This window comes from Vulpes vulpes, chromosome 16, assembly GCF_048418805.1.
Source record: "Vulpes vulpes isolate BD-2025 chromosome 16, VulVul3, whole genome shotgun sequence".
In the NCBI taxonomy this organism is placed as follows: domain Eukaryota; kingdom Metazoa; phylum Chordata; class Mammalia; order Carnivora; family Canidae; genus Vulpes; species Vulpes vulpes.
Window position 1 is genome coordinate 59546889 of NC_132795.1, and position 27400 is coordinate 59574288.

The 27400-nt window shown below is 42.2% G+C and overlaps 2 protein-coding genes across 3 annotated transcripts in view; both read left to right on the plus strand.

Annotated features, from left to right (window-relative positions):
- The window catches only part of BPIFC (BPI fold containing family C), a 62800-nt gene extending 59339 nt beyond the window's left edge, over window positions 1-3461 (plus strand). Inside the window, exons 15-18 of one of the 2 annotated variants that reach the window (XM_026010943.2) lie at window positions 567-630; window positions 1595-1671; window positions 2860-3009; window positions 3253-3461. In XM_026010943.2, the coding sequence (XP_025866728.2) occupies window positions 567-630; window positions 1595-1671; window positions 2860-2982 (264 nt within the window). In that variant the 3' untranslated portion in view covers window positions 2983-3009; window positions 3253-3461. Of the gene's footprint in view, window positions 1-566; window positions 631-1594; window positions 1672-2859 lie in introns of both variants that reach the window. The other variant, XM_026010942.2, reaches the window with a different exon arrangement.
- Window positions 3462-4364: 903 nt separating this feature from the next.
- Window positions 4365-27400, plus strand: RTCB (RNA 2',3'-cyclic phosphate and 5'-OH ligase). The gene is made up of 12 exons (XM_026010941.2): window positions 4365-5070; window positions 7500-7578; window positions 9132-9199; window positions 10712-10811; window positions 13334-13490; window positions 15602-15758; window positions 17196-17355; window positions 18748-18923; window positions 19615-19803; window positions 20480-20590; window positions 21971-22090; window positions 26293-27400. Exons 1-12 carry the CDS (start codon window positions 4708-4710, stop codon window positions 26398-26400), a joined length of 1788 nt encoding a protein of 595 aa, XP_025866726.1. The 5' UTR covers window positions 4365-4707; the 3' UTR covers window positions 26401-27400.

A 27400-nucleotide genomic window follows, 5' to 3' on the forward strand; every position in this document is an offset into this window, starting at 1 on the left:
CATGACCCCAGGATTGTGACAGAACCAAAACCAAAAGTCAGGTGCTCAACTGACTGAGCCACGCAGGTGCTCCATAGTCCATTTATTTTTAATACCTGAATCTCTCCAGGAACTAACACTTTGCTAAAATTTAACAACTTTATTCAAGATAAATTGGACATTCTGGTGATACTGTTAACTATAGAGCATCACATAATACAAAGGACCTCAAGTAAGGAAAGACCACTAACTGGAATACTTAGTAATTTTTATATTGTCTTAGTAGATATCTAAGCTGCCATGTTTGCTGGCACCATGTGGTCCCTCTGCATCTGTTGTCACCATGATCTACCATACAGGAGAGCAGAAATGTCCGTCCTCAAAGAGGAAAAAAGATTGGGAAACTGTGTAATATGGTTTCCCGGAAAATAGCATTCAGTGTCTGGAAATCTAGACTATCTCTATGAGGAGATTCTAATTATTGCCCTGTGTCATGATTAGGTCTGGGAAAGTGCACGTCCAGACCAGGCACGGTACTTTCAAAGGCCCTGACTTGGCAACTGATTTAGTATCCCCTTTCATTTTAGGTCTTGAGGTTTGAGAATATTCTGTCCTCCATTCTCCACTTTGGAATCCTCCCACTGGCCAACGGTAAGGGGATTCTTGGGAAACATGTGACTCTGACATTAGCTAAACGTTGGGATTGTTTTTCCACCCCAAAGCCTGTACTTCTAGCATATGATTGTGTGAATCTAGGCCGATGCCAGAATTTACAGAGTTTATACCATCAGTGAGATGGTTGAAAAATTAGTTACTCCAGGTCCAAGACTTGTTAGTAACACTACCCACAGAACTCAGAAAGAATGGCTAAAACTCTGGTTGAGTTAAGGAGATTGAAACCGCTCTCCTGAGGCAGTAAAAGAATCTCCTTCGGGATCCCTGGGTGGCACAGCGGTTTGGCGCCTGCCTTTGGCCCAGGGCGCGATCCTGGAGACCCGGGATCGAGTCCCACATCGGGCTCCCGGTGCATGGAGCCTGCTTCTCCCTCTGCCTGTGTCTCTGCCTCTCTCTCTCTCTCTCTCTCTCTCTCTCTCTCTGTGACTATCATAAAAAAAAAAAAAAAAGAATCTCCTTCAGGTCTGCCAGAAATGAGATTAATCTCCCCAGAAGACATCTCTGCGATTCTTACACACAGACCACCATCTGGATAGACAGATTTAATGAAGGACAATTCTAGGTCCTCTCTCTTCATACAGTTGTTCACAAACTACAGCATCCTGAGTTTGGCTTTGTTAAAATACATTTTGTATCAGAGAATAAAATGTTCTCAGACCCACTAATAAGGATGTTTTCAAAATATAAACTGGACAAGTTGCCAGCATTTTTCTACTATCCAAATGCACCTAATTGCTTGCACATTTTTATTAAGCACTTCATTAACAAAACAAGCATTTATACCAGGAAAATATAAGGAACATAGAATGAAAATACAGAATCAGGAGGAAGGAAAAGATAGATTATTTAAAAGCTGCTTATTCACCTTTTACTAAACAAAAAGTTTGCCAAAACTTCTGTGTCTGTGCCTAGTTATCTTACATTCTGTTCTGTATTTTAGCAAAATTGCAGCAAGGAATTCCTCTGCCCAACCCACACAAAATCTCATTTGTCAATTCAGATGTTGAAGTTTTTGAGGTAAGAATGTGCATATTCTCTTCACTGCCCCCATTTCTTTTCATAGTACAGTAAGCCTCATCCTATTTTGCTTCCTCTGTTTTATGCCACTTTGTTCTTTGTGTTTTTCCAGCCCAAGGAATTTTATAGGCAAAAGATTTAGCTCTTAAAGCTTACAGCCAGGGCACCTGGGCGGCTCAGTGGGTTATGCATCTGCCTTCAACTCAGGTCATGATCTCAGGGTCCTGGGATTGAGTCCCATATCATCGTTGGACTCCCTGCTCAGTGGGGAGTCTTCTGCTCCTTCTCCCTCTGCCCCTCTCCCCCTACTCTTGTTCTCACTCCCTTGGTCTTCTCTCTCTCTCTCTCTCTCTCTCTCTTTCTCTCTCTCTTTCTCCCTAAAATAAATAAATCTTAAAAAAAAAGCTTGCCATCAACAATGAAAAGCATTTAAACTTGAGTTTAAAAATCAAACCAAGTCCCTTTGCAGCCAGGCTTATTCACATCACACTATGAGAAGGTGCACTGTGGTGTTCTATTACATGCATTCCACAAAACAACCTGCAAGGCTGGGATTAGCAGTCCCACTTTACAAATGAGAATACCGAGGCCTGGCTGAGACCTGACTGGCTCTTCTGATTCTCATGAACCTTTGCTTGAACCAAAGGACTCTCCTTGAGGTTCAGGGATCTGTTGTGAGCTGTTTCCTCATTAATCATTATCAACAAACTCCAGAACACCTTTTTTCCCCCATTTTGGTGCTTTTTTAGGGGGAAAGGTTAGAGGAAGTAAGATTCTTTTTTTTTTTTTTTTTTTTTTTTAGATTTTATTTATTTATTCATGAGAGGCACACAGAGGCAAAGATATAGGTAGAGGGAGAAGCAGGCTCCCTGCAGGAGAGCCTGATACAGGACTGGATCTCAGGACTCTGGGATCACAACCTGAGCCAAAGGCAGATGCTCAACCACTGAGCCACCAAGGTGCCCCAGGAAGTAAGATTCTGATGAAATTCTCAGATCTCATACACTATCCTGCCCTCCTGCTTCCCTCCCTACCTCCCCCTCCATAGCTGCTTAAGTCACATAAGGAGACCATAATCCCAAGTGTCTTGTCCCTATGTCTAAGGCACTCACAAGAGGATGGGGGGGGGGGGGTATGACACAGGAGGACCTGGTAATGACATTCTCTTCACCATTGCCTCCTTTTCAGGGTTTCCTTTTGATTTCCACTGACCTGAAGTATGAAACATCTTTAAAGCAGCAGCCAAGTTTCCATGGTTGGGAAGGTCTGAGTCTCATGAGTGGACAGTGGAGGGGGAAGCCAGCCGCCTGACTGCCTATTTGGCATCCACTCCAGGAAGTAAATGGCCCTTAATCCCACAGCTGCCGAAGCCCAGGAGGGGAAGACAGTATACACTGGATTGTAAAGCTCTTGTGAAGTGCTTCGGTTGACAGTTTTCTTTCTCAAACCCTTGGGGACAGAGGGAGGCAAACTGAATTAAAGAGCTAAATCAGGGTGTGTGTCTGTGGGTGTGTGGAGGGGTGGGTATTTCAATGTGTGTTTGTGTTCAGATGCACATTGTGTGTTTCCTGTGTTTATAAGGTGCCGGGACCAAGAGTGAGGCATATGCCTCTGAACAGGTGCAGGAGAAACTCTGAATACAGGTTTGCACGAATGTTTTTGGAGGAACTCCCTTTAGATCTCCTAGCAACCCAGGGTTTCCCCCACTTCCCTGCTTTTTGGATTTTATGTTTTATATTTACAGCTACTGCCCCTTGTATTTAATTAAACTTGTTTTCTATCAATGGCAACCTTGTCTTTTTATTTGAAAACTTATCTGCCTTGGATTTTTTTTAAATAAAATAAAGATGAGAGAATTTAGCATCTTTTTTTTTAAAGATTTTTCATTTATTTATTCATGACAGACTCACAGAGAGAGAGAGAGAGAGAGAGGCAGAGACACAGGCAGAGGGAGAAGCAGGCTCCATGCAGGGAGCCTGACGTGGGACTTGATCCCAAGAGACTCCAGGACCAGGCCCTGGGCCGAAGGTGGCGCTAAACCGCTGAGCCACCTGGGCTGCCCAATTTAACATCTTTAACCAAGTTGACAAAAAGTGAGGGTGTGCAGACTTCAAGGCTCGATTTAAAAAGGAACACCCTGTCTCTTGGATGTTTCTGGTAAGAAATAGTGGTCACAGGAAGCTCTGGAAGTTATACCACTTCTTTAAGTTTTAGGATTTTCCCTCCCAGATGAAATGACAGTGCAGAGTCCTAAGCCTAGATCATTTGTAGTTGGCGATATACCTAATCACTGGGGTGAAATGGGGTCAGAAGCGGAGGAAAGGGGAACCCACATGGATAATGTAAGAATGACTAGAACCCACCGCTTCATCTCCCCGGAGCTGACAATCCAGGAGCGAGTGGAAGACGGCGGGTTCCTGCAGGGCCAAGCCCCGCACTGGTCACTCCACACCGCCACTCACTCAATGCCCACAGACACTCGGAAGCACTGTGGTCCCATTTCACAGACGAGGGAACAGAGGTGACGAGGGATGAGTCCTACAGGGCTGGTAAAGCAGCCTCTGCGTGCAAGGCAGAGGTAGAATCTGAATCCAAGTCTTCCCAATTCCAAAGTCGCCGCTATTTGCATGAGGAAGGACTAGAGGCCGCAACAAGCACGTAAAAATCCCCTTCCAGTGTGAGCAGGGGGGCGCGGGGGGCGCGGGGGCCGCGGGGGGCCCGGCCGGCTGCGCTGCGTTCGCCTTCCCCGCGCACGCGCGGCCGTACTACCCACCGCATCGGCGTTCGCCGGACTCAAGGATAAGCTGTCACTTTCGTTCTTTGGAATGACAGAGGCTTATTGAAGGTGCACCCACAAATTCATTCTCAGGCATTACGGATTTCCAGGAACATGCTTCTCGGCTGCAGACATCTCCCCGCTCGCTGCTGCGAACGTAAGCACCCAGCAGATATTCACTACAGCACTCGGACCTGATCCACATTCTTCCAGCGCGGAAAAGCACTTCCAAAACGAAGGATGACTACATCTCACTAAAAATGACTGCCTTTAGCTTAGCTTTGGGCCGGGAAGGAAAGGACCCGTCAATATCCAGAAAGGTGAACACTAGAGGGCAGTCTAACTTAACGAGAGAAAAGCGATTTGGTTGCTACGAGTTTCGAGCCTCGGCGCTCGCCGTCGCCCAGCCTGCGGCGGAGCTGGCCGCGCCTGCGCGTCGGCCTCCGGAGGGCGGTGCTTCCGGCCGCGGGACAGCGCGGCAGCGGCTCTTCGAAGCGGAGCCGGGAGTTCTCGTCAGCCTCGTCGCCGCCATGAGTCGCAGCTATAATGATGAGCTACAGTTCTTGGAGAAGATCAATAAAAACTGCTGGAGAATCAAGAAGGGCTTCGTGCCCAACATGCAGGTGAGGCGGGGAAGCGGGAGCCGTTGGCGAGGCCTTGCCGCCTGGGGGCCCGCGGCGCCTCCCCCTCGCCCCGCCGCCCCGCCACCCCGCCACCCCTGCGTTCGCGCGGAACCGCCGTCGCCCGCACCCCGGCCGGCCCCACCTCCCGGCAGAGCGGGACGTCCCCGGGGAAGCCCTAGCGGTCGCCACATCGGCGCTTGTAAGGCGCTTTGTCATGGAAGTCTCGAAGACGCACCGGAGGACCCGACGCTCCCGAGCTTTAGGGACGCCAGTGTCCCTTTTTTTTTTTTATTTTTTTCTTTCCTCGGTGGCACAGCCAGCCCGGGGCGGAGTTGCCGGCCCGAGCTCCGCTCCCGAGTCTCGCGGGCCTTCTGCGCGGCGCGCACGGACCTCGGTTCGCTGAGGCGGTTGTTAGCGGCCGCCGCCTGCTGAGGCGTGTTTGGGCCTCGCAGCGTCTAGAAAGTTCACAGGGCAGGGTGGCTCGTGTTTCGGGTGATACTCCCCGGGCTAGGGCTGGGTCGGTAACGCAGCTTCCTCCCGGTCAGTAGCGGCTCAGCCCCTACTGACACCTGCGACACTGGTCTTCCTCGGACCGAATGATGGTCCGTACCGGGGGGTGCGAAAGCCTGGGCTCACCGCCGCTCCGGCTCCCTGCCGCTTGTGCCTGTTCGGCGAAAGTGAAGGGAAGAGTCAAGTTTGGGTGCATATGTTGTTAAATAGGTCTTTGAGGTCTCTTAAGGTGCCCTGTCCGGGTATGGGAGGTTTGTGGTTCTGTGTCCTTGGTAAAAGTTCCTGATAGCGACTCTACTCTTTTACTCAGTATCGGAACTTACCTGAGTGTCGCCCGTGAGCAGAGCTAGACACTGAGAAGAAAGGGCCACGGACTTAAGGCTCCTTTTTGCTGTCTCCCATTTAGCCGGTTTCTGTATGTGGACTCTGGCTCCCTGAATGGAGGAGCAGGAGAAACCAGGCCGTGGTGGTCCTGATGACACACTGTCAAGGTCTGGCAGCTCTTCTGGGCTAACGTTTGATAGACGCACTGTTGCTGATCCCGCCTCGGAGCAAGTCTTGTTTTGCTAGGCAGTTCTGGTTTAACATTTGTAAGACACATGACTGCCACTTCCCTAAGAGTGGAGAGTTGAAGTCTTGATATGCTGCTCTTAAAAAGTCACCTTTATGCCTTATTGCCTCTATTGTATTCCCATTCTCATGAGATGAGTGGAAATGTCATTCACAGTGTCATTCACAGTGACATGGTATCTGTCTTACTTCATCTCCATTCCTCGTGTAAGACGCGCAGTCTGCACTAAAATTTCTTCCCCAAAACACTCACTTCCCAACTTGATGTCGTCTTTGTGTTTCCTTTAGATCTTCTAAATGTCTTGCAGCTCCAGTGACATCTCTTGACTCCGAAGAGCTGGTTCAAATAGTGAACATCCCAGAAACCTCCAGCTCCCTAGGCTGCTGAGCCATTTCATCAGTTTCTTCCATAACACTCACCTGTCATAGCACTTGCTTGCCTCATTGCACTCAGTTTTCCAGTCTGGGCTGCATCATGGACTGGAAATTCCTCAAAAACAGGATCTTACATGTTCTTCATATTTTCCCTAATGCCCAATACAGTGCCTAAAGCATACTAAGTCCTCAGTAAATGTTTGTTAAAGTAATAAATGTAGCCCTTAGAAAATTGTACTGGAAACATTTTCCTTCAACTGGTGGTGTTATTCGCACAGAAGTCTTCTTTCTGATAAAGAAATTTGTCCAGATAATTAAATGTTAAGTCTTTGTTTCTCTATTAGTGTGAGTGGGCCTTTGGTGTTACAGAATTGTGTCCTCCATCGTCTTTTGTATTCTTTTATCAAGCTTCTTTATTCTCTCAAAATTATGTAGATTATGGAACTAAACACACAGTTGAATAGCTATATGTCAAAACTTTTTTTTTACTCCGTATTTACCTACACGTAGGTTTGTAAATCAGCACAGGACACAAGTGTAATGTGCTATTATCTTAGGCACAGGAAAAATACACTAGGATCACATGACTGCATATTTATATTTAGAATCCTATTTTTATTATTCATCTATTTATCAAGACCCACTGATTTTTAGAAGCACAAGAGTATTGGGACTTTTGGCCTCTATGAGAGCATAGTTCACACATGCAAAAAATATTTTACCTCTTGAATTCCTAAATGCCACTTTAAAAGTAGGAGAAAATACAGAACAATTTGTGAGCACTACAAACACATTTTTAAGACATATTTAAAGATAACATGTACTCATTGTTAGGAAGTTTTCTGCTTGCTTAAGATAATGAGAAGTGTTTCATAAAGAGCAAAGCAAAATAATTATATAGAGAATGTGTACTCTACCCATTTTCTCTATATCATGGGTGCGTGCTCATAGTTTTTCCTTTTCATTGGTACCAGGTGGAAGGCGTTTTCTATGTGAATGATGCTCTGGAAAAATTAATGTTTGAGGAATTAAGAAATGCCTGTCGAGGAGGTGGTAAGTACATTAGTCTTTTACATGTGGTTATATCAATAGTATCTTCCCTGTGGTCTGAAAATGGTAGTTCAATTATAATTTTAAAATACAGGGATCCCTGGGTGGCGCAGCGGTTTGGCGCCTGCCTTTGGCCTAGGGCGCGATCCTGGAGACCCGGGATCAAATCCCACATCGGGCTCCCGGTGCGTGGAGCCTGCTTCTCCCTCCGCCTGTGTCTCTGCCTCTCTCTCTCTCTCTGTGACTATCATAAATAAATAAAAAATTAAAATAAAATAAAATACAAAAGTATTGTCGGGTAATGACCAAGATTTAAGTGAGATCAAGGACACCTGGGTAGCTCCGTGGTTGAGCATCTGCCTTGGGCTCAGGGCATGATCCTGGAGTCCCACATTGGGCTCCCTGCAGGGAGCCTGCTTCTCCCTCTGCCTGTGGCTCTGCCTCTTTCTCTGTGGCTCTCAGGAACAAATAAATAAAATCTTAAGAAAAAAAGACTTAATGAGATCAGAAACCTGTTACTTATTTGTGACCACATTGTTAGCCACCTGGCTTTGTAGAAACTATTTAGAACTAGGTGAACATGGTTAGTTTCAAAGTTAACTTTGGACAGTAATAACAAGCTACCATTTATTGTGCACTTATTATGTGCCGGGCACCTTGCTAGGTACTTAACAGAGATTACCTCAATTCTTAGAGTAATTTTAAGAGGAAGATGTTTTCTCCATTTTACAGATGCGTAAGTCAAGGCTTAGTAACCTTAAGTACTTTTAATTTGTCCGATTGCATAGCTTCTCGGTGACAAAGATGGAACTCAAGTCCAGAATACGGACTGATTCCAAAGTCCATATTCTTAACCAGTACACTGAGTAGCCTCACAGCTAGTCTCATCTGTAAAAGGGAGTTGATTACACTTATCCCGCCGAAGTACAGCAATGTTTAGAGCTAAGTGTATAAAGTTCTAATATAATGCTCTAACAGTGTTGATGGTATTCAAATGGAACCTGTTTTTAACCCTTTTATTTTGAGCTCAACAATCTGAATCCCACTTCTCTCTCCACTAGGACATCGTGACTTGCCTAAAATGACACTGTGACCGAGTGATAGAGCTGGGATTGGAACCCCATATGCCCTGCCCCTCAGTCCAGTGTTTTCCCAGTTCATCTACCTTGCGCTTTTTTGTCACAGTAAAACCGTTGTTGATTTTTTTTTTTTTTTGGTAAATAATATGAACTATTCAAAGAATAAAGTGGTTTTTTTTTTTACATCAGCATCATAACATTTATTACTTGTTTTACGTTTGTCAGTAGTGTTTTCAAGTAACCTTCTCATAGAATGCACAGGATGCTGACAGCACATTTGTAATTATTCTAGTTGCCATCACTACCTTTCTCTGCCATCTTGATGGCACTTCACCTCAAGTGTCCTGTCATGCTTTGTTGTTCTGATAGTCCTAACCACTACCCCTTCATTCAATGGAAGGTAGAAACATATGAATACACTTAATGCTAGAAATCAATTATGTCCCCTTTCCTAATATTGAATTTTTTTGTCTTCAGGTGTTGGTGGCTTCCTACCAGCCATGAAACAAATTGGCAATGTGGCAGCCCTGCCTGGGATTGTTCATGTGAGTCCATGTTCAGAGTTTTAATCATTTATATTTTCTCTTAGTCTAAAAGTTTGCTGAGTGGATGAATGGCCATGCCTCACCAATAGTGGTGTCGTTTAGGTAGTGACCTTCAAACATCTAGAAATAATCATGGAACTTAAAGAAATAATTGAGTCTGGATAGCGTCTCAGTTTCTGGTTACCTTTTGCTAGAATCTGTAAGCATTTGAGAATCTTTGAAGTAGTTTTGTTTTCTTGTTTCTTCGTCACAGTACATCATTATTCCTGGATCAGGGTACCACCATTCAAAGTTTGGCTCTGGCTTCATTCAAGAAGATGATTGGAGAAAGAAAGGACAAAAGTTTAAGGGTTAGACCTGTGAGGAGGGAGAAAGGACAGTATAGGTGTTACAGGCATGATTGGTAAAGGAGGGAAGTGGCAGTAATGGGTAGGCCTGGGTGGTGCAACTGGGGCCCCCTCCATTGGTCTAACATTCAGGCTCCACCATCAAAGGAAGGTGTGAAATCCAAACAGACATTTTTTGATTCCTTTATACTATTTACTATGCTGGCACTTGGGCAAAAAATGAAACTCGTAGGTGTGTAGGTGTCTACATACGTCCTTACCAAGTTTGACCTGCATTCTTCCCAGGTCAAGGCCCTTTTCTAGGCCCTGGATATAGAAAGTGTACAGTATTCATGCCATCAAATGCATTACATTTGCCTCTGATTGCTTAAACACTAAGGGCCTGTATAAATCAGATTTCACTTAGCCTGACATGACCACAATTTGTCAATGTGTAAAGATTGTCTTTAAATGTAATACTACTGGGAATCCCTGGGTGGCTCAGTGGTTCAGTGCCTGCCTTTGGTCCAGGGCGTGATCCTGGAGTCCCAGGATCGAGTCCCACGTCCAGCTCCCAGCATGGAGCCTGCTTCTCCCTCTGCCTGTATCTCTGCCTCTCTCTCTCTCTCTCTCTCTCTCTCTCATGAATGAATAAATAACATCTTTTAAAAAAATAAATAAAAAATAAATGTAATACTACTTTGAGGTACCTGGGTGACTCGGTTGAGTATCCAACTCTTGATTTCAGCTCAGGTTATGATCTCAGGGTCATAAATTGAGCCCTGTGTTGGGCTCCACACTCAGCGGGAACTCTGCTTAAGATTCCCTCCCACTTCACCCCACACTTGCGAGCACTCTCGCTCTAAAATAATAAATCTTTTTTAAAAATAATATTTAAAACGTAATACTTCCTTAAAGTTAGTATGTATTCCTCCTGTGGCATGTTCTACTGAGGGTTTTCTGTTTCAGTTTCCTTAGTTAATGGTCAGACTTTATTAAAAAAAAATTTTCCTGTTATTTTTAGCTTTATGATTAGGAGTTTTTATACTTAGTTTCCACCAATAGAGAAGGTTTCACAAAAACAAGACCTTGAGTTGGGGAAGGCTTCAACCCACAGCCCCTTTGAGAATTACTGTGATCTCATCAGGCAACCAGAGCTGTATTTCATTTTCTAATTCTCTTTCAGAGATCTATTGGGCTTCCTGATGTCCATTCAGGTTATGGGTTTGCTATTGGGAATATGGCAGCCTTCGATATGAATGACCCCGAAGCAGTGGTATCCCCAGGTAAGGTCACTGTGCACGTCAGCTGTCAGGTGTGCAACATAGCTCTTCTGAGATAAGAGTATGGATATCTCTCGGTCTCATCATGTTCTGTCATTTTCTTGTGCCCTTATTCACTGAAAGAATTAGTTGTGGACGCTCCCAAGAGGCAATTAAAACATCAAGTAAAGCATACATTTATGGAAGATTAATTGGGCTCCTACTATATGCCAGGCACTTTCTAGACATTGGCTACAGAATAAACTAAAACACTTCGCTAGCAAATTGTGTGTCTTCTTTGTGTCCTGGTTAACTCTCAGGCAGATTGGACCTAGTGATGTTAATTCCACATAGCATTACAGTGAGGAGTAAATGAGTTAGCCTGTGCAGAATACTTAGCACAGTACTAGGCACTTAGGAAGTACTGGGTGAGTGCTCTTATTATCATCATTACGACTGACTTCTAGTTGTATGCATCTTTTCTCCTGTGGGGTGCTCTCACTGAAAATATTTCACACCAAAAGTAGTATCTTTGCTTTTAGGGTCTGAAAAAGAAATGAAAGTTTAATTGTATCTTGACAGTTCTGCCTTTAACAGTGATGGATAAGCTTGGAGGGCAGTCCTCTGCCAAGAATAACAGGAAAGGCTAAGATAATGTTTTCAAAAGACAAAAACACATCTGTTTGAAAGCATAGGAAAGCTACTGAAACAGTAAGAATTTGTGAGGCAGAGACCAGAGAAAAAGTACAGATACATGAGCCCAGCATTCTTAGTTCTGTTTTTCTCCTGAGATTCTGGTAAATTTCAGTTAGTAAGGATGTAGATGATTTGAGCAATCCAGTTGACCGATATGACAATTTGACTACTGATATATATGTGTAGTGTGTGTACACACATCACAGTGTATCCAAGAACTCTAGAATACAGTTTAAGTGCACACAGAATGTTTATCAAAATTGACCAAATTGACCATATTGCAGACCCATAAATCAGGTCTCAAATTTTAAAGCATTGAAATTATAGAACAACAGTTCTCAAACTTTTCAAATTGAGGTTGATCTCAAAGGCTTTTAACAATGTTTACCTTGCCAGAAATTAAGACTGAGGAGTATTTAAAAGAGTAACACACAGGTACATATTTCATTATCTATCGGGTCAAGGAGCCTTTGGAAAACTTTGTTGTGCACTCGAGAGAGTAAGTTTGAAAGGCTTATAATGCATTTGCATTATTATTTTCTTCTCTGGAAGCTTCTAGGTATATAAACACCACTGGTATAGAAGGTATTACCTACTGTAGCGTAATTAAGTGGGAAGTCATTAACAACAACTAAGGGGAAACATATATTTACAGATAAAGCAATTTGTGTTTAACAAGTCAAAAAAAAATAGTGGGAACTAGAGAATAACTGTGACTGATGTTAATAGAAAATACTGTGTCTAAAAATTATGGGCTATTGTTAGTGCCATACTTGACATATAGGAATATATAGCCTGAAATGCACAAATTAGAAAAAAAAGACTAAAATACTAGTGATCTAAGCATCCATCTCAAAGTTAGAGAAAGAACAACAAATTAAACCCAAAAAAGACAAAATTAAGGGGCACCTCAGTGGCTCAGTCAGTTAAGCATCTGCCTTCAGCTCAGGTCATGATCCCAAGGTCCTGGGATCACAAGCCCTGCATTGGGCTCCCTGCTCAACGGGGAGTTTGCTTCTCCCTCTGCCCCTCCCTACCCCCATTCATGCTCTCTCAAATAAAAAAATTAAATCTCAGAGGAAAAAAAAAAGTAATGAAACAATACACAGTAGAAAGGATGAACAAGGCCCAAAATTGGCTCTTTGAAAAGGCTGATAGAATTCATAAACCCCAATAAGAATGATCCACAAAAAAACGAAGCATGTAATTCACATTTTAATATGTAGTTTAGATGATACTCATTGTTCATCACTGCCTTCCTGACCCACAAACTACCCATAGTATGTACATTAATTTAAATGTTTTGATGTCATCAGACTTCACCTACTTTATGGACTACTTAATTTAAAAAGTTCTCTTTAAAAGGGTAGCTGTCAGGGCCCCTGGATAGCTCAGTTAGTTAAGTGGCTGCCTTTAATTCAGGTCATGATCCCAAGGTCCTGGGATTGAGCCCCCACATCTGGTTTCCTGCTCCATGGGGAATTGTCTCCCTCTGCCCTTCCCCCTACTCCTGCACATGTCTCTCTCTCTGTCTCTCTCTCTCTCTCTCTCTCTCAAATAAATAAAATGGGTTTGTTTGTTTTTTTAAAAAAAAAAACTTGCTTTCAAACTTTGCATTAATGATGAGAAACCCAGCATGCTGGGTGGCTCAGCACAAGGTGATCCCATGGTCCCAAGATCGAGTTCTGCATCAGGCTCCCCTTGAGGAGCCTGCTTCTCCCTCTGCCTATGCCTCTCTCTCTGTCTCTCATGAATGAATAAATCTTTAAAAAAAAAAAATGAGAAACTGTAGGTAACATTACCCAACTACCTGGTTTTGCTAATCTATGACTAACTTCTGTATTTTGTAGGTGGTGTCGGATTTGACATCAACTGTGGTGTCCGCTTGCTAAGGACCAATTTAGATGAAAGCGATGTCCAGCCTGTGAAGGAGCAGCTTGCCCAAGCTATGTTTGACCATATTCCTGTTGGAGTGGGATCAAAAGGTGTCATCCCCATGAGTGCCAAGTAAGAGGACAAGATTCCGATAAACAGAATGGAAAAGAAAGTAACCACATGACCCTCATACTCATATCCAATGTAGGATGCTTAGGGGATGGGGATGTTCAGTCACTTTTCAGGAAGTAATAAGGAATTGTTCTTTTACACAAGAGGTTCCTCTCCCCTCATTTATTAGAGACATTAGTCAGCTGATGTCCATTAGAACAGTCTTTGACACACAGAAATTAGAATAATACGCACTGACGATTATCAAGCACTTGCTACATGGAAGGCACTGTGCTATAGTATATGTATATCATGTCATTTTGTCGAGATGATAGCCCTAATATTCTCCACTGACAAGAAAGGAAAGGGAAGTTTAAAGAGGTAATAGGGTGCCTGGGTGGCTCTGTTGGTTAGGCATCTGCCTTCGGCTCAGGTAATAATATCTAGGTCCTGAGATAAAGCCTACATCGGGCTCCTGGCTCAGCAGGGAGCCTGCTTCTCCCTCTCCTGCTGCTCTCCCTGCTTGTAGTCTGTCTGTCTCTCTCTCTCTCTCTCTTTCTCTGAAAAATAAAATCTTTAAGATAGATAGGTAATAGTAAAGTCAGGATTCAAATCAAAGATCCTTTGGCTTCAGAAGACTATATTTTAGAAACTTAAGGACGCCTGGGTGGCTCAGTGGTTGAGCATCTGCCTTTGACCCAGGTCAGGATCCTGGGATCAGGTCCCACACAGGCTCCTCACAGGGAGCCTGCTTCTCCCTCTGCATGTGTCTCTGCCTCTCTCTGTCTCTCACAAATAAATAATTTACACAGAAGGCTGTATTCTGAACTGCCTTTTGTCAGCGAACCTATATTTAGCCACAGCCTTCCTTTTTGAATGATAGCATGGAATGTTGTATATTTAACTAGGATGTTAAATATTTCAATTGGTAGAGAATGAAATTAAAGACCACAGCATAACTGCCTTTTCAATGGCCATTGATGGTACTGTCGTGGCTCATGTAAAGCTGTGCGTCTTTTTTTTTTTTTTTTTTTTTTTTTAAGATTTTATGTATTTATTCATGAGAGACGCAGAGGGAGAAGCAGACTCCCTGCGGGGAGCCTGATGTAGGACTCAATCCCAGGACCCCAGGATCACAATCTGAGCCAAAGGCCAACAATCAACCACTGAGCCATCCAGGTGCCTCAAAGCTATGTGTCTTAAGCTTTGCAGAATATGTGCTTAACAAGGATGTTTCTTTGGCATCTTCTTTAAAATTTATCTTTAAAATATCTTTAAAATTTATGTGACTTTGTATTCTAGTTACCTCCATGTACATACATTAATACCAGCATGTTTCTAATTATTACGTATTCTGCTCCCCTCCAGCAAAAAAAAAACAAAACAAAACATTGGAGTAAAATTGATACACTTGGAGGATCTGTGATTTTTGTGGTCCCTGATATGCAGCCCTACTTTGAAAGTCATACCTGGAACATATAAATTCCAAGATACTCATAAATGTTTTGGATAGGAATTTTGTCTTGTATAATAATGTTTGAAATGGGCTATCATGGGGAGATGACATGGACAATTGTAACCTTCTGGATAGCATGTTGGGAGGGAGGGCTAGATCTTAGGTGAATGTATGTGCATCTACCTTCAAAATGCATGTGTGCTGAAGCCATGTAGTACTTGTGCGAAGGTACCATAAAATGTATCCTGCGCCCTCTGAAGGTTTTTACATAGGTTTATTTATTATTTGGCCATAATTTTTCATAAATTATTAATGAAGGTGAGTAGCTGTGGTAGTTAGTGGTAGGTGGTAGTATCTGATTAGTTATAAATTTTCTTTGCCTTTCAGAGAGGCAGTCTAATGCAAATGACATTGGAAGAGTACAAGGGACTAAATAAATGTCTAAAGAACTGTCATCGTCTGTAATATGGCATCACAATTTTATGTCACAATTATTTATGTAGCTGCTTTCCTCAAAAAACTGAAGTTCCTGAGAGCATAAACTTTGGATCTAGCACAGTGCCTGGTACACAGGCAGTAGTAAATGGACTGCTTCCCTCTGCCCTTTTAAGACATGGTCATCTTAGCTTTTGCTCTACCATGGCTGTGAAATGACTGGGCCTTATTACTCACACAGAGACTTGGAGGAGGCCTTAGAGATGGGTGTGGATTGGTCCCTGAGGGAAGGCTATGCCTGGGCTGAGGACAAGGAGCACTGTGAGGAGTACGGCAGGATGTTGCAGGCCGACCCCAATAAAGTCTCTGCAAGGGCTAAGAAAAGAGGCCTTCCTCAGGTAATATTTGGGAGGGGCAATGTGCTCAGCGTGGGGGAGGGGCACGTTGGCTATGTTTTCGTTGAGGGGGAAAAGGTTATCTTCTGTGTAGCAAATATATCCCCAGGTTTTTCACTGTATATCAAAACACAGATCTGTTGGCTTCATTCTTACTCTTTTAAAAAGCTGTTAGGAACTTGCCAGATGTTCATAAAATAAGACATGCTGAATTAGAAATGGATGAGAGAAAAATGAAATATGATTATAAGGCTTAAAATGTATGCCCAAATTGCATATATATGTACTTTGATGGTTCACAGATTTGGCTGAGTTTTCTGGAGTCTTAAGATGAGAAGACATACCTTGTTAGTTCATGGTGTCCATGAGATAAGAATATACCGGGGATCCCTGGGTGGTTCAGCAGTTTAGTCCCTGCCTTCTGCCCAGGGCATGAGCCTAGAGTCCCGGGATCGAGTCTTGCATCTGGCTCCGTGCATGGAACCTGCTTCTCCCTCTGCCTTTGTCTCTGCCTCTCTCTCTCTCTTTCTCTTTCTGTCTCTCATGAATAAAACAAAACCTTTAAAAACAAAAAAGAGGTAAGAATATACCATATGTTTGAAATATGCAGCTAATTGCAGTGGCTTTGCCATTAATTCACTGTGACTGTGAACAAGTTTCTTGCTTCTCTGACTCTGGCTTTCTTATCTGAAAATCAGAGTAGTTAAAACTTGGCAGCTTCTAAAGACTCTTTGGCACTTCTGTGCCATGATCCCCGTGGCACAGGGATTATTAAACATCTATTAACTCCAGTTACAGGATATATTCTTCAGTGGTAGGTAAATGGTAGGTGTCAGCAAGCTCATAGATGTTTTAAAACTCATTTGAGCTTGGACCTTGTGTAAGAGTCAGCATTCACCAGAGTTCATCTCAAAAGTTGACCCTTCTATCTGCAATGTTTAAAATGTCCTGTAGGCCATATAGTGGTCTGAGTTTGGGTTTATGAAGCTTTTAATATCTATATATCTCAAGCAGATAATGATACGATAAACTTTGGGAATTACCATATTTTCATTGTGTATTGCTTTAAATGCATGAAGCATGCTGAGGTTCAGAAATTTCTTTGTTATATAAACCACTGTGATTATTTTTTGTTATTGGTTGATTTTACCAATTTGCTTTTTAAATGGACTTTTTAAATGCAGAATAGAAGCGGGGTGCCTGGGTGGCTCAGTCGGTTGAGAGTCTGACTCTTGGTTTCTGCTCAGGTCATGATCTCATGGGTGCTGAGATCAAGATCAGTGTTAGGCTCCATCCTCAGTGGGGAGTTTACTTGACTCTCTCCCTCTGCACATCCCCCCACTTGGGCATGCACACTGGTGCTCTTTCTCTCGCTCTTAAAACAATAAATCTTTAAAAGCAGAATAGAAGCTGTTTTATCAGACATTCTTATTTTTGCAGTTGGGGACCCTGGGAGCAGGCAACCACTATGCAGAAATCCAGGTTGTGGATGAGATTTTCAATGAGTATGCTGCTAAGAAAATGGGCATCGACCATAAGGGACAAGTGTGTGTGATGATCCACAGTGGAAGCAGAGGCTTGGGCCACCAAGTAGCCACAGGTATAGTCTGGATCTAATTTTAGACTCAGTGCTCAAACACACATTTATGGGGAACCAAATAGAGATTTCAGGGAGAGAGCTCTGAAACTATATAATGCATAGATTTTTACTATTTCACATGGTATTGTTATAAGAAATTAAATACTTCACATAAACTATTTCATTTATACATTTATGACATATGCACATGGTTCTAACATACCTATATGCAAGGTTAAGTGTTACAGAGTGGACTCAGTGATGAACTTAGTAAGGACCTGCCCTCAAAAACTCCTGTCTCAAGAAGGATGTCACGTTCATTAAAATGAAAAGGTAGTATCTGATAAAATACAACAGAATAGTCTATATAGTAAAGTGTTTAGGAAAAAAATTTTGGAGGTGGCATCATGAATACATACTGTTTGCAGTTTGGACAGTCATGCACAAAGGAAGTTTATGACCAAAAGACAGCATGAAGAAAGGAGAAGGCAGGGGAATAGCGACAAGATCACTTTGGACATGTGAAAGGCTTTTATGAATTTATGAGAAGACACATGGACATTATTATAAACCTTAAGATGCATATGTAATTCTTTTTTTTAATGTAATTCATCTTTGTGTGTACATTTCATTCTATGGGAATTTACTAATTTGGGACATCCTGACCCATTAGAATATTCTAGCAAATATATGGAGCACTGACTAGTAATTCTGAGCTTTACTGAATAACTTCTCTACACTTTGCCATGAATTTGATTTTCCTGGGGCAGCCCAAAGTGATTAATGACCACTTTGAACGAAAGCTAGCATGGCTCAGCAATTTAGTGCCGCCTTCAGCCCAGGACCTGATCCTAGAGACCCGGGATCAAGTCTCACATCAGGCTCCCCACATGCAGTCTGCTTCTCTGTCTGCCTGTGTCTCTGCCTCTCTCTCTCTCTCTGTCTCTCATGAATAATAAATAAAAATCTTTGGGGGGGGGGGGAATTTGATTTTTCTGCTGTTCTAGCAACTTGCCTCCAGCTCTTTTCTGTTAAGTCACTAAAAGATTACTTTTTAAAACCATGATGGTAATAAGATGTATTTACTACACCTCTGTTCATCTTCATGCCAGGAAAGGAGTAACTAAGACCATGTTGTTGCTGTTTTTATACACATCTTATTCCCTTTGTAAGTTCCTCCAGGGAAGGTGTTATCTTTGTAACCCCCAAACTTGAGTCACACAACACTAACAAAAGGTTCTCAATAACTATGTCTTGACCAAGCAAATAGATGAACTTAGAAAAGCTTCCAAGGGAAAGTCGTATTTTATTTGCTTTTTAAAAAGTGGATTTAAATGTAGCCTCTCTTTTTGCAATAAATCTGAATTATAAGGGAAAACCAGCTGTTTTAGACTCGCTCTTTCTCTTGTCCAGATGCACTGGTAGCTATGGAAAAAGCCATGAAAAGAGACAAGATTATAGTCAACGACCGGCAGTTGGCTTGTGCTCGGATTGCTTCCCCAGAGGGTCAGGACTACCTGAAGGGGATGGCAGCTGCTGGGAACTATGCCTGGGTCAACCGCTCTTCCATGACCTTCTTAACCCGTCAGGTATAGTTGAAGTTGCTCATCTGTTTTTCATGGTGAAGTTTTAAACAACCTATAGAATCCGGTTTTGGGAATCTATGTAGTTAATATTGGAAATATTACCAAAGTGTCCAGGCTCTTCATGTCTCCTTAAACTAAGCCAGCAGAGTATCAGGTATGGGGAATGAGAGAAGAGGAGAAGCCAAAATTATTCCTAGAATTTGCCTTGAGCAGCAGATGGATAGAAGTGCATTCACGAAGATTAGAAGGCTGAGGAAGAAGCCGTTCTGAAGGGTGGGATCAAGAATAGCTCAGCAGGTTTTCATCCAGAGTTGGAATTTATGGAGTGGTAATTGTAATGTGAGGAGCTCCTGGGTGGCTCAGTCAGTTAAGCGTCTCCCTTTGGCTCAGGTCATGGTACTGGGGTCCTGGGATTGAGCCATACATCGGGCTCCCTGCTCGGGGAGGAATTTGCTTCTCCCTCTGCCCCTCCCCTCTGCTTGTGATATCTCCCTCTCTCAAATAAATTAGTAATTTTTTTAAAAAAAGGAATTTGCAATGTGATGTAAAAGATGTTGTCTTTCCTGTGAAGGTTAATACTACTACTATATTTGAGCTCTTTAATCTCTCATTCCCTATAGGAATAGATCAGCTGAAATCGATGAGTTTTGAAGAGCTGGTTCTGGTTGCTTTTAACTTGGGCTTTTCCTTTTAGGCTTTTGCCAAGGTCTTCAACACAACCCCCGATGACTTGGACCTACATGTGATCTATGATGTTTCTCACAATATTGCCAAAGTAGAACAGCACGTGGTGGATGGAAAGGAACGGACACTGTTGGTACACAGGAAGGGATCCACTCGAGCTTTCCCTCCTCACCATCCCCTCATTGCTGTGGATTACCAAGTATGTACTAAGCCATTTGTGGTTTTAAGCCATGGAGGCATGATTTAGGTATTTCTAACATGGGTGAATTTAAACAGGCAGCAGTTGTGAAAAGAAAAATCTGTCCTCCATGAGAACAGTCATTTCCAGTCTTCTCTGAGGCAGTGACTCCCCCCTTATTTATGCTTGCAGTAAACTAAAACATCCCGCATGGAGAATCTTTTACCCCATAAATGTGATCTTTTCAAGGCCTTTAAATTGATTGGAAGGTGAGATTAAGATTAAACTCAGTCTGTTCACTTTGCCTCTCCTCTTGGTGTCTGGCTGTGATAGAGGTAGAAGGGCCTATAGCCTGCTCTCATTTTCCCTGTGATAAGGAAATCAGAACCTGGAGAGGTCAAGTGCCTTTCCTGGAGAGGTTCCTCCTAATGATGCTATCCCAGACATTTGAATTTGGCTTTGCTCTTGTATTGTCTGTCTGCTGCTGCCTTCCTGGTCCTTGCATTTTCACTCCCTTCCACTTCCCTCTCAATTATCCAAGAATTGAAATATGTCGTCATAACGATTGTAAAAGCAACATATTTAGAGCCCCAGGTTTCTCCCACAGTCCTGCAATGCAAGAGGATGTGTAAATATCAGGCATAAAAACCTCATGCTTTTCTACATTGTGATGTGTCTGATTTGTGTGTGCCTTCAGCTCACTGGACAGCCGGTGCTCATTGGTGGCACCATGGGCACCTGCAGTTACGTTCTTACGGGCACCGAGCAGGGCATGACGGAGACCTTTGGGACCACTTGCCATGGAGCGGTAAGGAAAAGACTTACTTAGAAATCCTCTCTTCAGTTTAGTCGTCATTTTTCATTTTGACGGGTGAATGTATTAGACTGAGCATTAACCAAGTTGAAGTTTAGTCTGTCTTGGCTTCTACCTGAATTTATTCCCATAATATATACCATCCAGTGAACAGACTAGGGTCACCAGTATCCACCTTAGTGGAGTCATTTTAGGGCCAGGGACTGTTCCCCATCTCTACAAGTCCATAACATCCAGACTGGGAAATTGCCATATTAGCATAATGGACAGAGCCTTAACTGATGCAAATTCACATCGCAGCTTATCTCAGTGATTCACTGGACCTAGTCATTTTCATCATTTGCTCCTTACTTAATAGGTCCACTCAAGATGTGGAGGCAGAGCCCGCACGTAGACTACACACCTCACCATATCACCTCTTCTAAGCCAGGGGTTGATAAACTTTTTTTGTAAATCACCAGATGGTAAATATTCTAAGCTTTGGGGCCATATGGTCTCTGTAGTAGCTACTCTGTTGTGCCATCGCAGCAAAAAAAAAAGCAGCCATAGACAATATATAAACCAGTGGGAATTACTGTGTTCCAATAAAACTTCATTTACAAACACAGGTGGTAGGCCAGATTTGGACCCCTACTAGCTTGCCAACCCCCTGTTGTGAGCCATGAGAGACTTATTAGCTAGTGAGGGAGTGGAGAATAGAAACTCTATAGACTACCTTCTCAGAGAGCAGACCCTCACAAATATATTTGAACCTTTTTCTCTGATCCTCTCTCATATTACCAGTTACCTCCCAACTCTTCATTTTAACACAGTGATCAAAATTGGCACATCTCACACAATACGTTAACAACACCTGGAAGCTTTTTTTTTTTTTTTGGTGGTCACAATGAGGGAAGGATGCTTTGCTGCTGGCTTCTAGTAGAGGCCAAGGATGCTGGTAAACATTCTACATGACAAAGAATTATCTGGTCCAAAATGTGAGTAGTGGGATGTTGAGAAACTATTTTAAATCACAAACCACAAAGGTATTGTGATTACAGATATGCTATTTACAATTAAAATAAATTTATTTATTATTGAATTGGTAATAGTAAAAAAAAAAAAAAAAGAATTGGTAATAGTATTTAGAAATACAAAATTAAAATTTTCAATACTTACTGTTTTATGTAGATGGCAATTTGTTGTCTAGAAGGATATGATGAGATCTTTAATGGAAGACCCCTAATAAGGTTGATAAAATAGAAAAAGATGGTTTTCTAACTAAAGAAGTCAAGGAAAAGGCAGATAATCCTAAGGGTTTAAATAATTGCTGGAGTTGAACATAAGTTGTAGCTCAGAATTTATATAGTGAAATTCATTCCTTTCCCAATCTAGGGCCGTGCATTGTCCCGAGCAAAATCTCGTCGTAATTTAGATTTCCAGGATGTCTTGGACAAACTGGCAGATATGGGAATCGCAATCCGAGTTGCCTCACCCAAACTGGTTATGGAAGAGGTAAGTGAAGCTTTGATAAATGTTCAGCATAAAACTGTGATTTATGCCACTATATAGAGAGCATAATTTTTGGTTTTACTATTAGGTATTATGTTTTGTTTTTGTTTTTAATAATCTCAGTTATAGTTTATCATTGTTTTTTTGTTTGGAGATTAATTACAAGCCAAGTCCATAGAAATAATTCTTACCTTTCTACATATTAAACTTTAAAAATTGTTTGAGCAGATTCATTTTAACCTTTCTTTTGCACAGCTATTATATACTTATATTTAAATTTGAAAGCAGATTTGAAAAGGAAGATAATCATTTTGTTTGATTCCCGGGAGCCAAGATTTCGTTTAAATTATATGTATGTGTATGTATATATTCAAGTTAGAAGCAGCATAACCTGTTTTAAAAGTTTAAGAGAAAAAAAGTCATGCAGAAGAAAACTCAGTATCCTAACGCAACTGTTACTTCCTTTTCTAGGACACTTAACTATCTTTTCCGTTTTTTCCCTGAATGCTTTCTCTTTAAAACTAATTATAATCGTAGTTTACAAATATTTTGTAGTCTTTTTATTTATTTATATCCTTTTGTTCCTTTTTGTTGTTGTTTTCCTCCCCTCTCCTTTTTTTAATTTAGCACATTAGTATTGTTTGTGAGGTCTGTTTTCTTTTTTTTTTTTTAAGATTTTTATTCATTTATTCATGAGAATACACAGAGAGAAAGAGAGGCAGAGACACGGGCAGAGGGAGAAGCAGGCTCCATGCAGGGAGCCCGACATGGGACTCAATCCCGGGTCTCCAGGATCACGCCCTGGGCTGAAAGTGGTGCTAAACCACTGAGCCACCCGGGCTGCCCGAGTGTCACTTTTTAATCATTGCCAAGTCATTCTTGCCAGCTAAGGATCATAAGTTTCTGCCCATATTGGACACTTCATTGGCTTCCAAATTTTCCTACTATAAATTAAGTGATACCTTCACACTTGAAGCTTTTTTTCCAGCTGTTTTGGTTTTTTTTTTTAAGATTTTATTTATTCATGAGAGACACAGAGAGAAGGCAGAGACATAGGCAGAGGGAGAAGCAGACTCCTCTCAGGGAGCCCGATGTGGGACTCGATCCCAGAACTCTGGGATCACGCCCTGAGCCGAAGGCAGACGTTCAACCGCTGAGCTATGCAGGCGTTCCGAGCTGTTTTAATAATCAGAATGAAATCCTAAAAGTAGACTGAGTCACAGAGTATGACAAAGCCTTATTTCTTAATAATTAATTTTTCTGGGCAGTCTGGGTGGCTCAGCGGTTTAGCATTGCTTTCAGCCCAGGGCCTGATCCTAGAGACCTGGGATTGAGTCCCACGTCGGGCACCCTGCATGGAGCCTGCTTCTCCCTCTGCCTATGTCTCTGCGTGCCTCCCTCTCTCTCTCTCATGAATAAATAAAATCTTTTTAAAAAATAAATAAATAATTTTTCTCTCTGATTTTAAGAATAACACCTGTTTATGGGGTACCTGGATGATTTAGTTGGTTAAGCACCCGATTAAGGTCATGATCTCAGAGTTGTGAGATCGAACTGGAATCCATGCTGGGCATAGAGCCTGCTTTAGAATCTCTTTCTCCCTCTCCTTCTGCCCTTCCTTCTTTCCCTCTCTTAAAAAAAAAAAAGAGAAGAAAAACACCTGATTCGTTAAGAGATTTTGGAAAATGCAAAGAAGAAAACAAAAACCATCAAAAATTCCACCAAGCGCAGATAATCTCTATTGACGTTTTGCATTTTTTTTATGTGAATGTTTTACATACGATTTTTTCATTCACTCAGAAATGCTTATTAAACATCTATAGTTAGGTCCTATTGTAAGTTCTAGGGTTACTGCAGAGAACAAAACTAGCAAATCTCTTTCTTATGAAACTAAGCACATAGTAAAAGATCTAGTGTGTTAGATGACATTAAGTGCTACAAAGTACAGATGGGACAGGGAAAGATAGGAACTGGGTGCAGTTTTAAATAGGGTGTAAGGTGTAGTTTTAAGTAGGGCGTAGTGATACTTGAATGAAGACCTGGAGTGAAGGAGTGGGCTATGTAGGTAACTAGGGACAAGCTTTCCAGGGAGAACAGCCCTGTGCAGAAACACTAAGGCGAGATTATACTGGGATGTTTGAGAAATAGCAAGGAGGCCACTTGTGACAAGAGCAAGCAAGCGGGAGATGAGGTCAGAGGCAAGAGCGCCAGATTGTGTGAGTACTTGCCTTTTCCTTGACAGAAGGACTTTTGCTCTTCTTATTCTGAGTGGAGTATTGGGAAGACATTGGAGAATTTTGAGCAGAAGAGTAACATGATCTGGCACACTGATGAGGAGAATCTGGAAGAGAAATTGGTGATGCAGGAAAGAGGGGGCAATTACTGGAACGATGTCCTTGGATAGATGAGAGGAGATGGAATTGGGTGTCCAGGTGGATGAGGTTGGTCTTTCTTAGGAGCTGAAATAATGAGTCCTAATAAAAGGAGAGAAGGTAGGATGCAGGTAGTCAGGGAAGAGATGGTGAGATTTTAGGGAGATTCTGTTCTAGTTATTTCTCTTTTCAGGTGTAATAGATAGTAGTGCCAGAAGCTAAGAATGAGGCTGCAGGAGAAGGGATCAGATAACATTTAAGAAAAAGTAATCAGCCTGGTGAGATTTTTGGTGGTTGCCAGCATAGCAGCAAGGGCCTACTTGAGCTAAATTCAGTGATTGGGTGTTTTTTTCAAGAACATTCAGCTGTACAGGTATAGACAGGAAATAGATGTTGAGTTAACTTGAACTAGGTTTACAAATATGGTACAGTGGAAGGAAACAAGGCCGTTGAGGGTGTTGCAAAGAGATTATACGTCTCATGGGGTTAAAGGATTGTTGGAGATGGAGCACAGGAGGGAGGGAGCTGGAAACCCAGCTGTGATCACCAGCCTGACATGCTTGAAACTGAAGTTACAGAGGAGTTGTGGTCACTGGTAAGGACAGGTTCTAGGGTATGGCCCTAGCTGGGAATGAATGATCAGGGTAAGCATTGAAGGAGCAAAAATCAAGGAACTATAAAGCCAAGATACTGAGAGGCCCTCTTCCTAGATATTTAAAACATTGGAATTATATATAGCAAGACAGAGTGACAGTGAGCCAGGAGTGAGAAATCTTCAAATAATGCTAAGGTAAGGAGTGATTCCGAGTCTAACAGATAACTGCAGGAAGAAGAGGTAATGAAACGTGAGGACTGCAAGACTCAAAACTGGGAGTGCTTAGGGAGAAGTGAGTGCGAATGGTCTGGAAAGAACCAAGATAAGCAAGGACACCTGTCACACTCCTAGGCCTGATGACAGGACCGCATTTAGGACGGAAAATAGCAACTACTACAGAAAGTTGGAGGTGGAAGTAATATCCTTAGGGGAGATCTGTGTTTCAGAATAAACACGAGGGTGAAGAGGATGCTCAGAGAAGAAGAGAACAGGGAGAGGATTCTGCACATACTCCCTGGAAAGAGTCCAGAGGCTGCCGTTGGAAAGTTAGAAATTGAAAGAGAATGGGAGAGGAGCTAGAAGGGGATATGTACAGGGCCTTTGGGAATCTGGTTCGGAGGCCTGAGCTTCTGCGCTGCCATGAACAGGGAGAGAGGTATTGTGATGCTCTGTTCCAAATGGCAAGACAGTGACTGGATGGGAAGGGAGGGTGGAGGTCTTAAGGGAAACTCAGAAATAAGAATGTGCGTATACATGTGTATACACGTGAACATATACACACATGTGGTATCAGTAATATAAATGCGTTGAATAATTTTCCCTTATTGTGAAGGTAATAGCTATTCATTCCAGAAATTTTGACAACTATAGAAATAAAGGAAATCAAAGTAGCCAGTAACTACCAACCAAATATAATTACCCCTAACAGGATGATTTGGTGCATTTCCTTTCTGTTGGGTATTTGTGTATGTGTTTTATTCAGTTACATTTACTGCTTTTCCTAGTTATACAAGTAATATATATTCTATGGGGAAATTATGAGAAATACAGAAAAAGATAAAAGTTTTTCTTACTATCCTCTTACCAACATGGAGTTCAGTCATTGTCTTTTTTTGATATACAGCAAAGAGAAAATTCAATGTTATTTTAATGTGCATTTTAATCCCACATGAAGTTTAATGCTTTCAAGGATTACATTTTAAGTAGACTTTTACAACGTTGTATTTCCTTTCCTGTAGGCTCCTGAGTCCTATAAGAATGTGACGGATGTGGTGAACACCTGCCATGATGCTGGAATCAGCAAGAAGGCCATTAAACTGAGACCGATTGCTGTGATCAAAGGATAGAATGCTGACTGCAGCCACCAAACTCCACTGCCCCTCATGGGATGGAGGTGGACTGAAACTCCTCAGACATCAGACTTGAAACCTGACAGGTTCCAAAGTGCACAGCTGTAACTGTCCATTCCAACGTGGCTGGCGGGCGGCTGCTGCCTTCAGGAGCCAGTGTTGTAATATTACCTTCCGGGAAGAGTAACATTGCCCTCATTTGGAAAGGAATGTATGTGCTTCCTCCCTGATTATCCCACAAGTTTTAGGAAAATCTGTTAGGGGGTGGGGATAGATCAAGATACTGCCTAACTCCTCATAGAAGTCTTAGTCATGACAGTGAGCTTCTTTACACCAAGCTCTGTGTTTATATTCTGAGAGGTATCATGAAGAGCGTTCTATTAAATAAGAAGGTTTTGAAATGTTTTCTTTCCCTCCTCCTTTTGTCAGTTTGTCAATTCACCCACCCATCCACCCTCTTCCCCTGAACCCAGCAAAACCCTAAACACCACTCTCACTTGGAAAGTAGGCACAAAGTCCTATCCAGATACGAGAGGAAAGGATAATGGGACACGTTGAGGAGGGAATATGTATGGAGGTGTAGAAATAGGGGCCTAAAAGAGCAGTTTTTCATAGACTTGCTAATTTCTCATCCTGAAATATGAGGCAGAGTTTTGACTTACCTATAGCAGCGCCTTTTGGTACCTGTCCTTAATTAGGCCTGGTCTGATAAACTGATTTGTTTTTGGATGATTTCTTGCACAGCAGGAACAGAGAACCTGCACGATACTGAATATTTTTGTTTGTGATTGAATTATAAAAACATGCAATGACCACAGTTGTGATGTTAACGGTTGCTCTTTTGGGCAAGTTGACTGCTCTTGTGCCATCTAATCACATTTTGTGTTCTGTACTATGACACCTGAAGATGTTATAAGTTACAGGTTGCTAAGGCCTTTGTTGAATCCAAACAGCCAGTAAAATAGAAAAATCTAATAAAGTTGCAATATGTTGTTTA

Coding starts and splice junctions, on each gene's coding strand:
- RTCB (XM_026010941.2), top strand. CDS start 4,708: ATGACTGCCTTTAGCTTAGCTTTGGGCCGGGAAGGAAAGGACCCGTCA. Junction 13,491..15,601: donor GTCATCCCCATGAGTGCCAA/GTAAGAGGACAA, acceptor TTACTCACACAG/AGACTTGGAGGAGGCCTTAG. Junction 19,804..20,479: donor TCATTGCTGTGGATTACCAA/GTATGTACTAAG, acceptor GTGTGCCTTCAG/CTCACTGGACAGCCGGTGCT.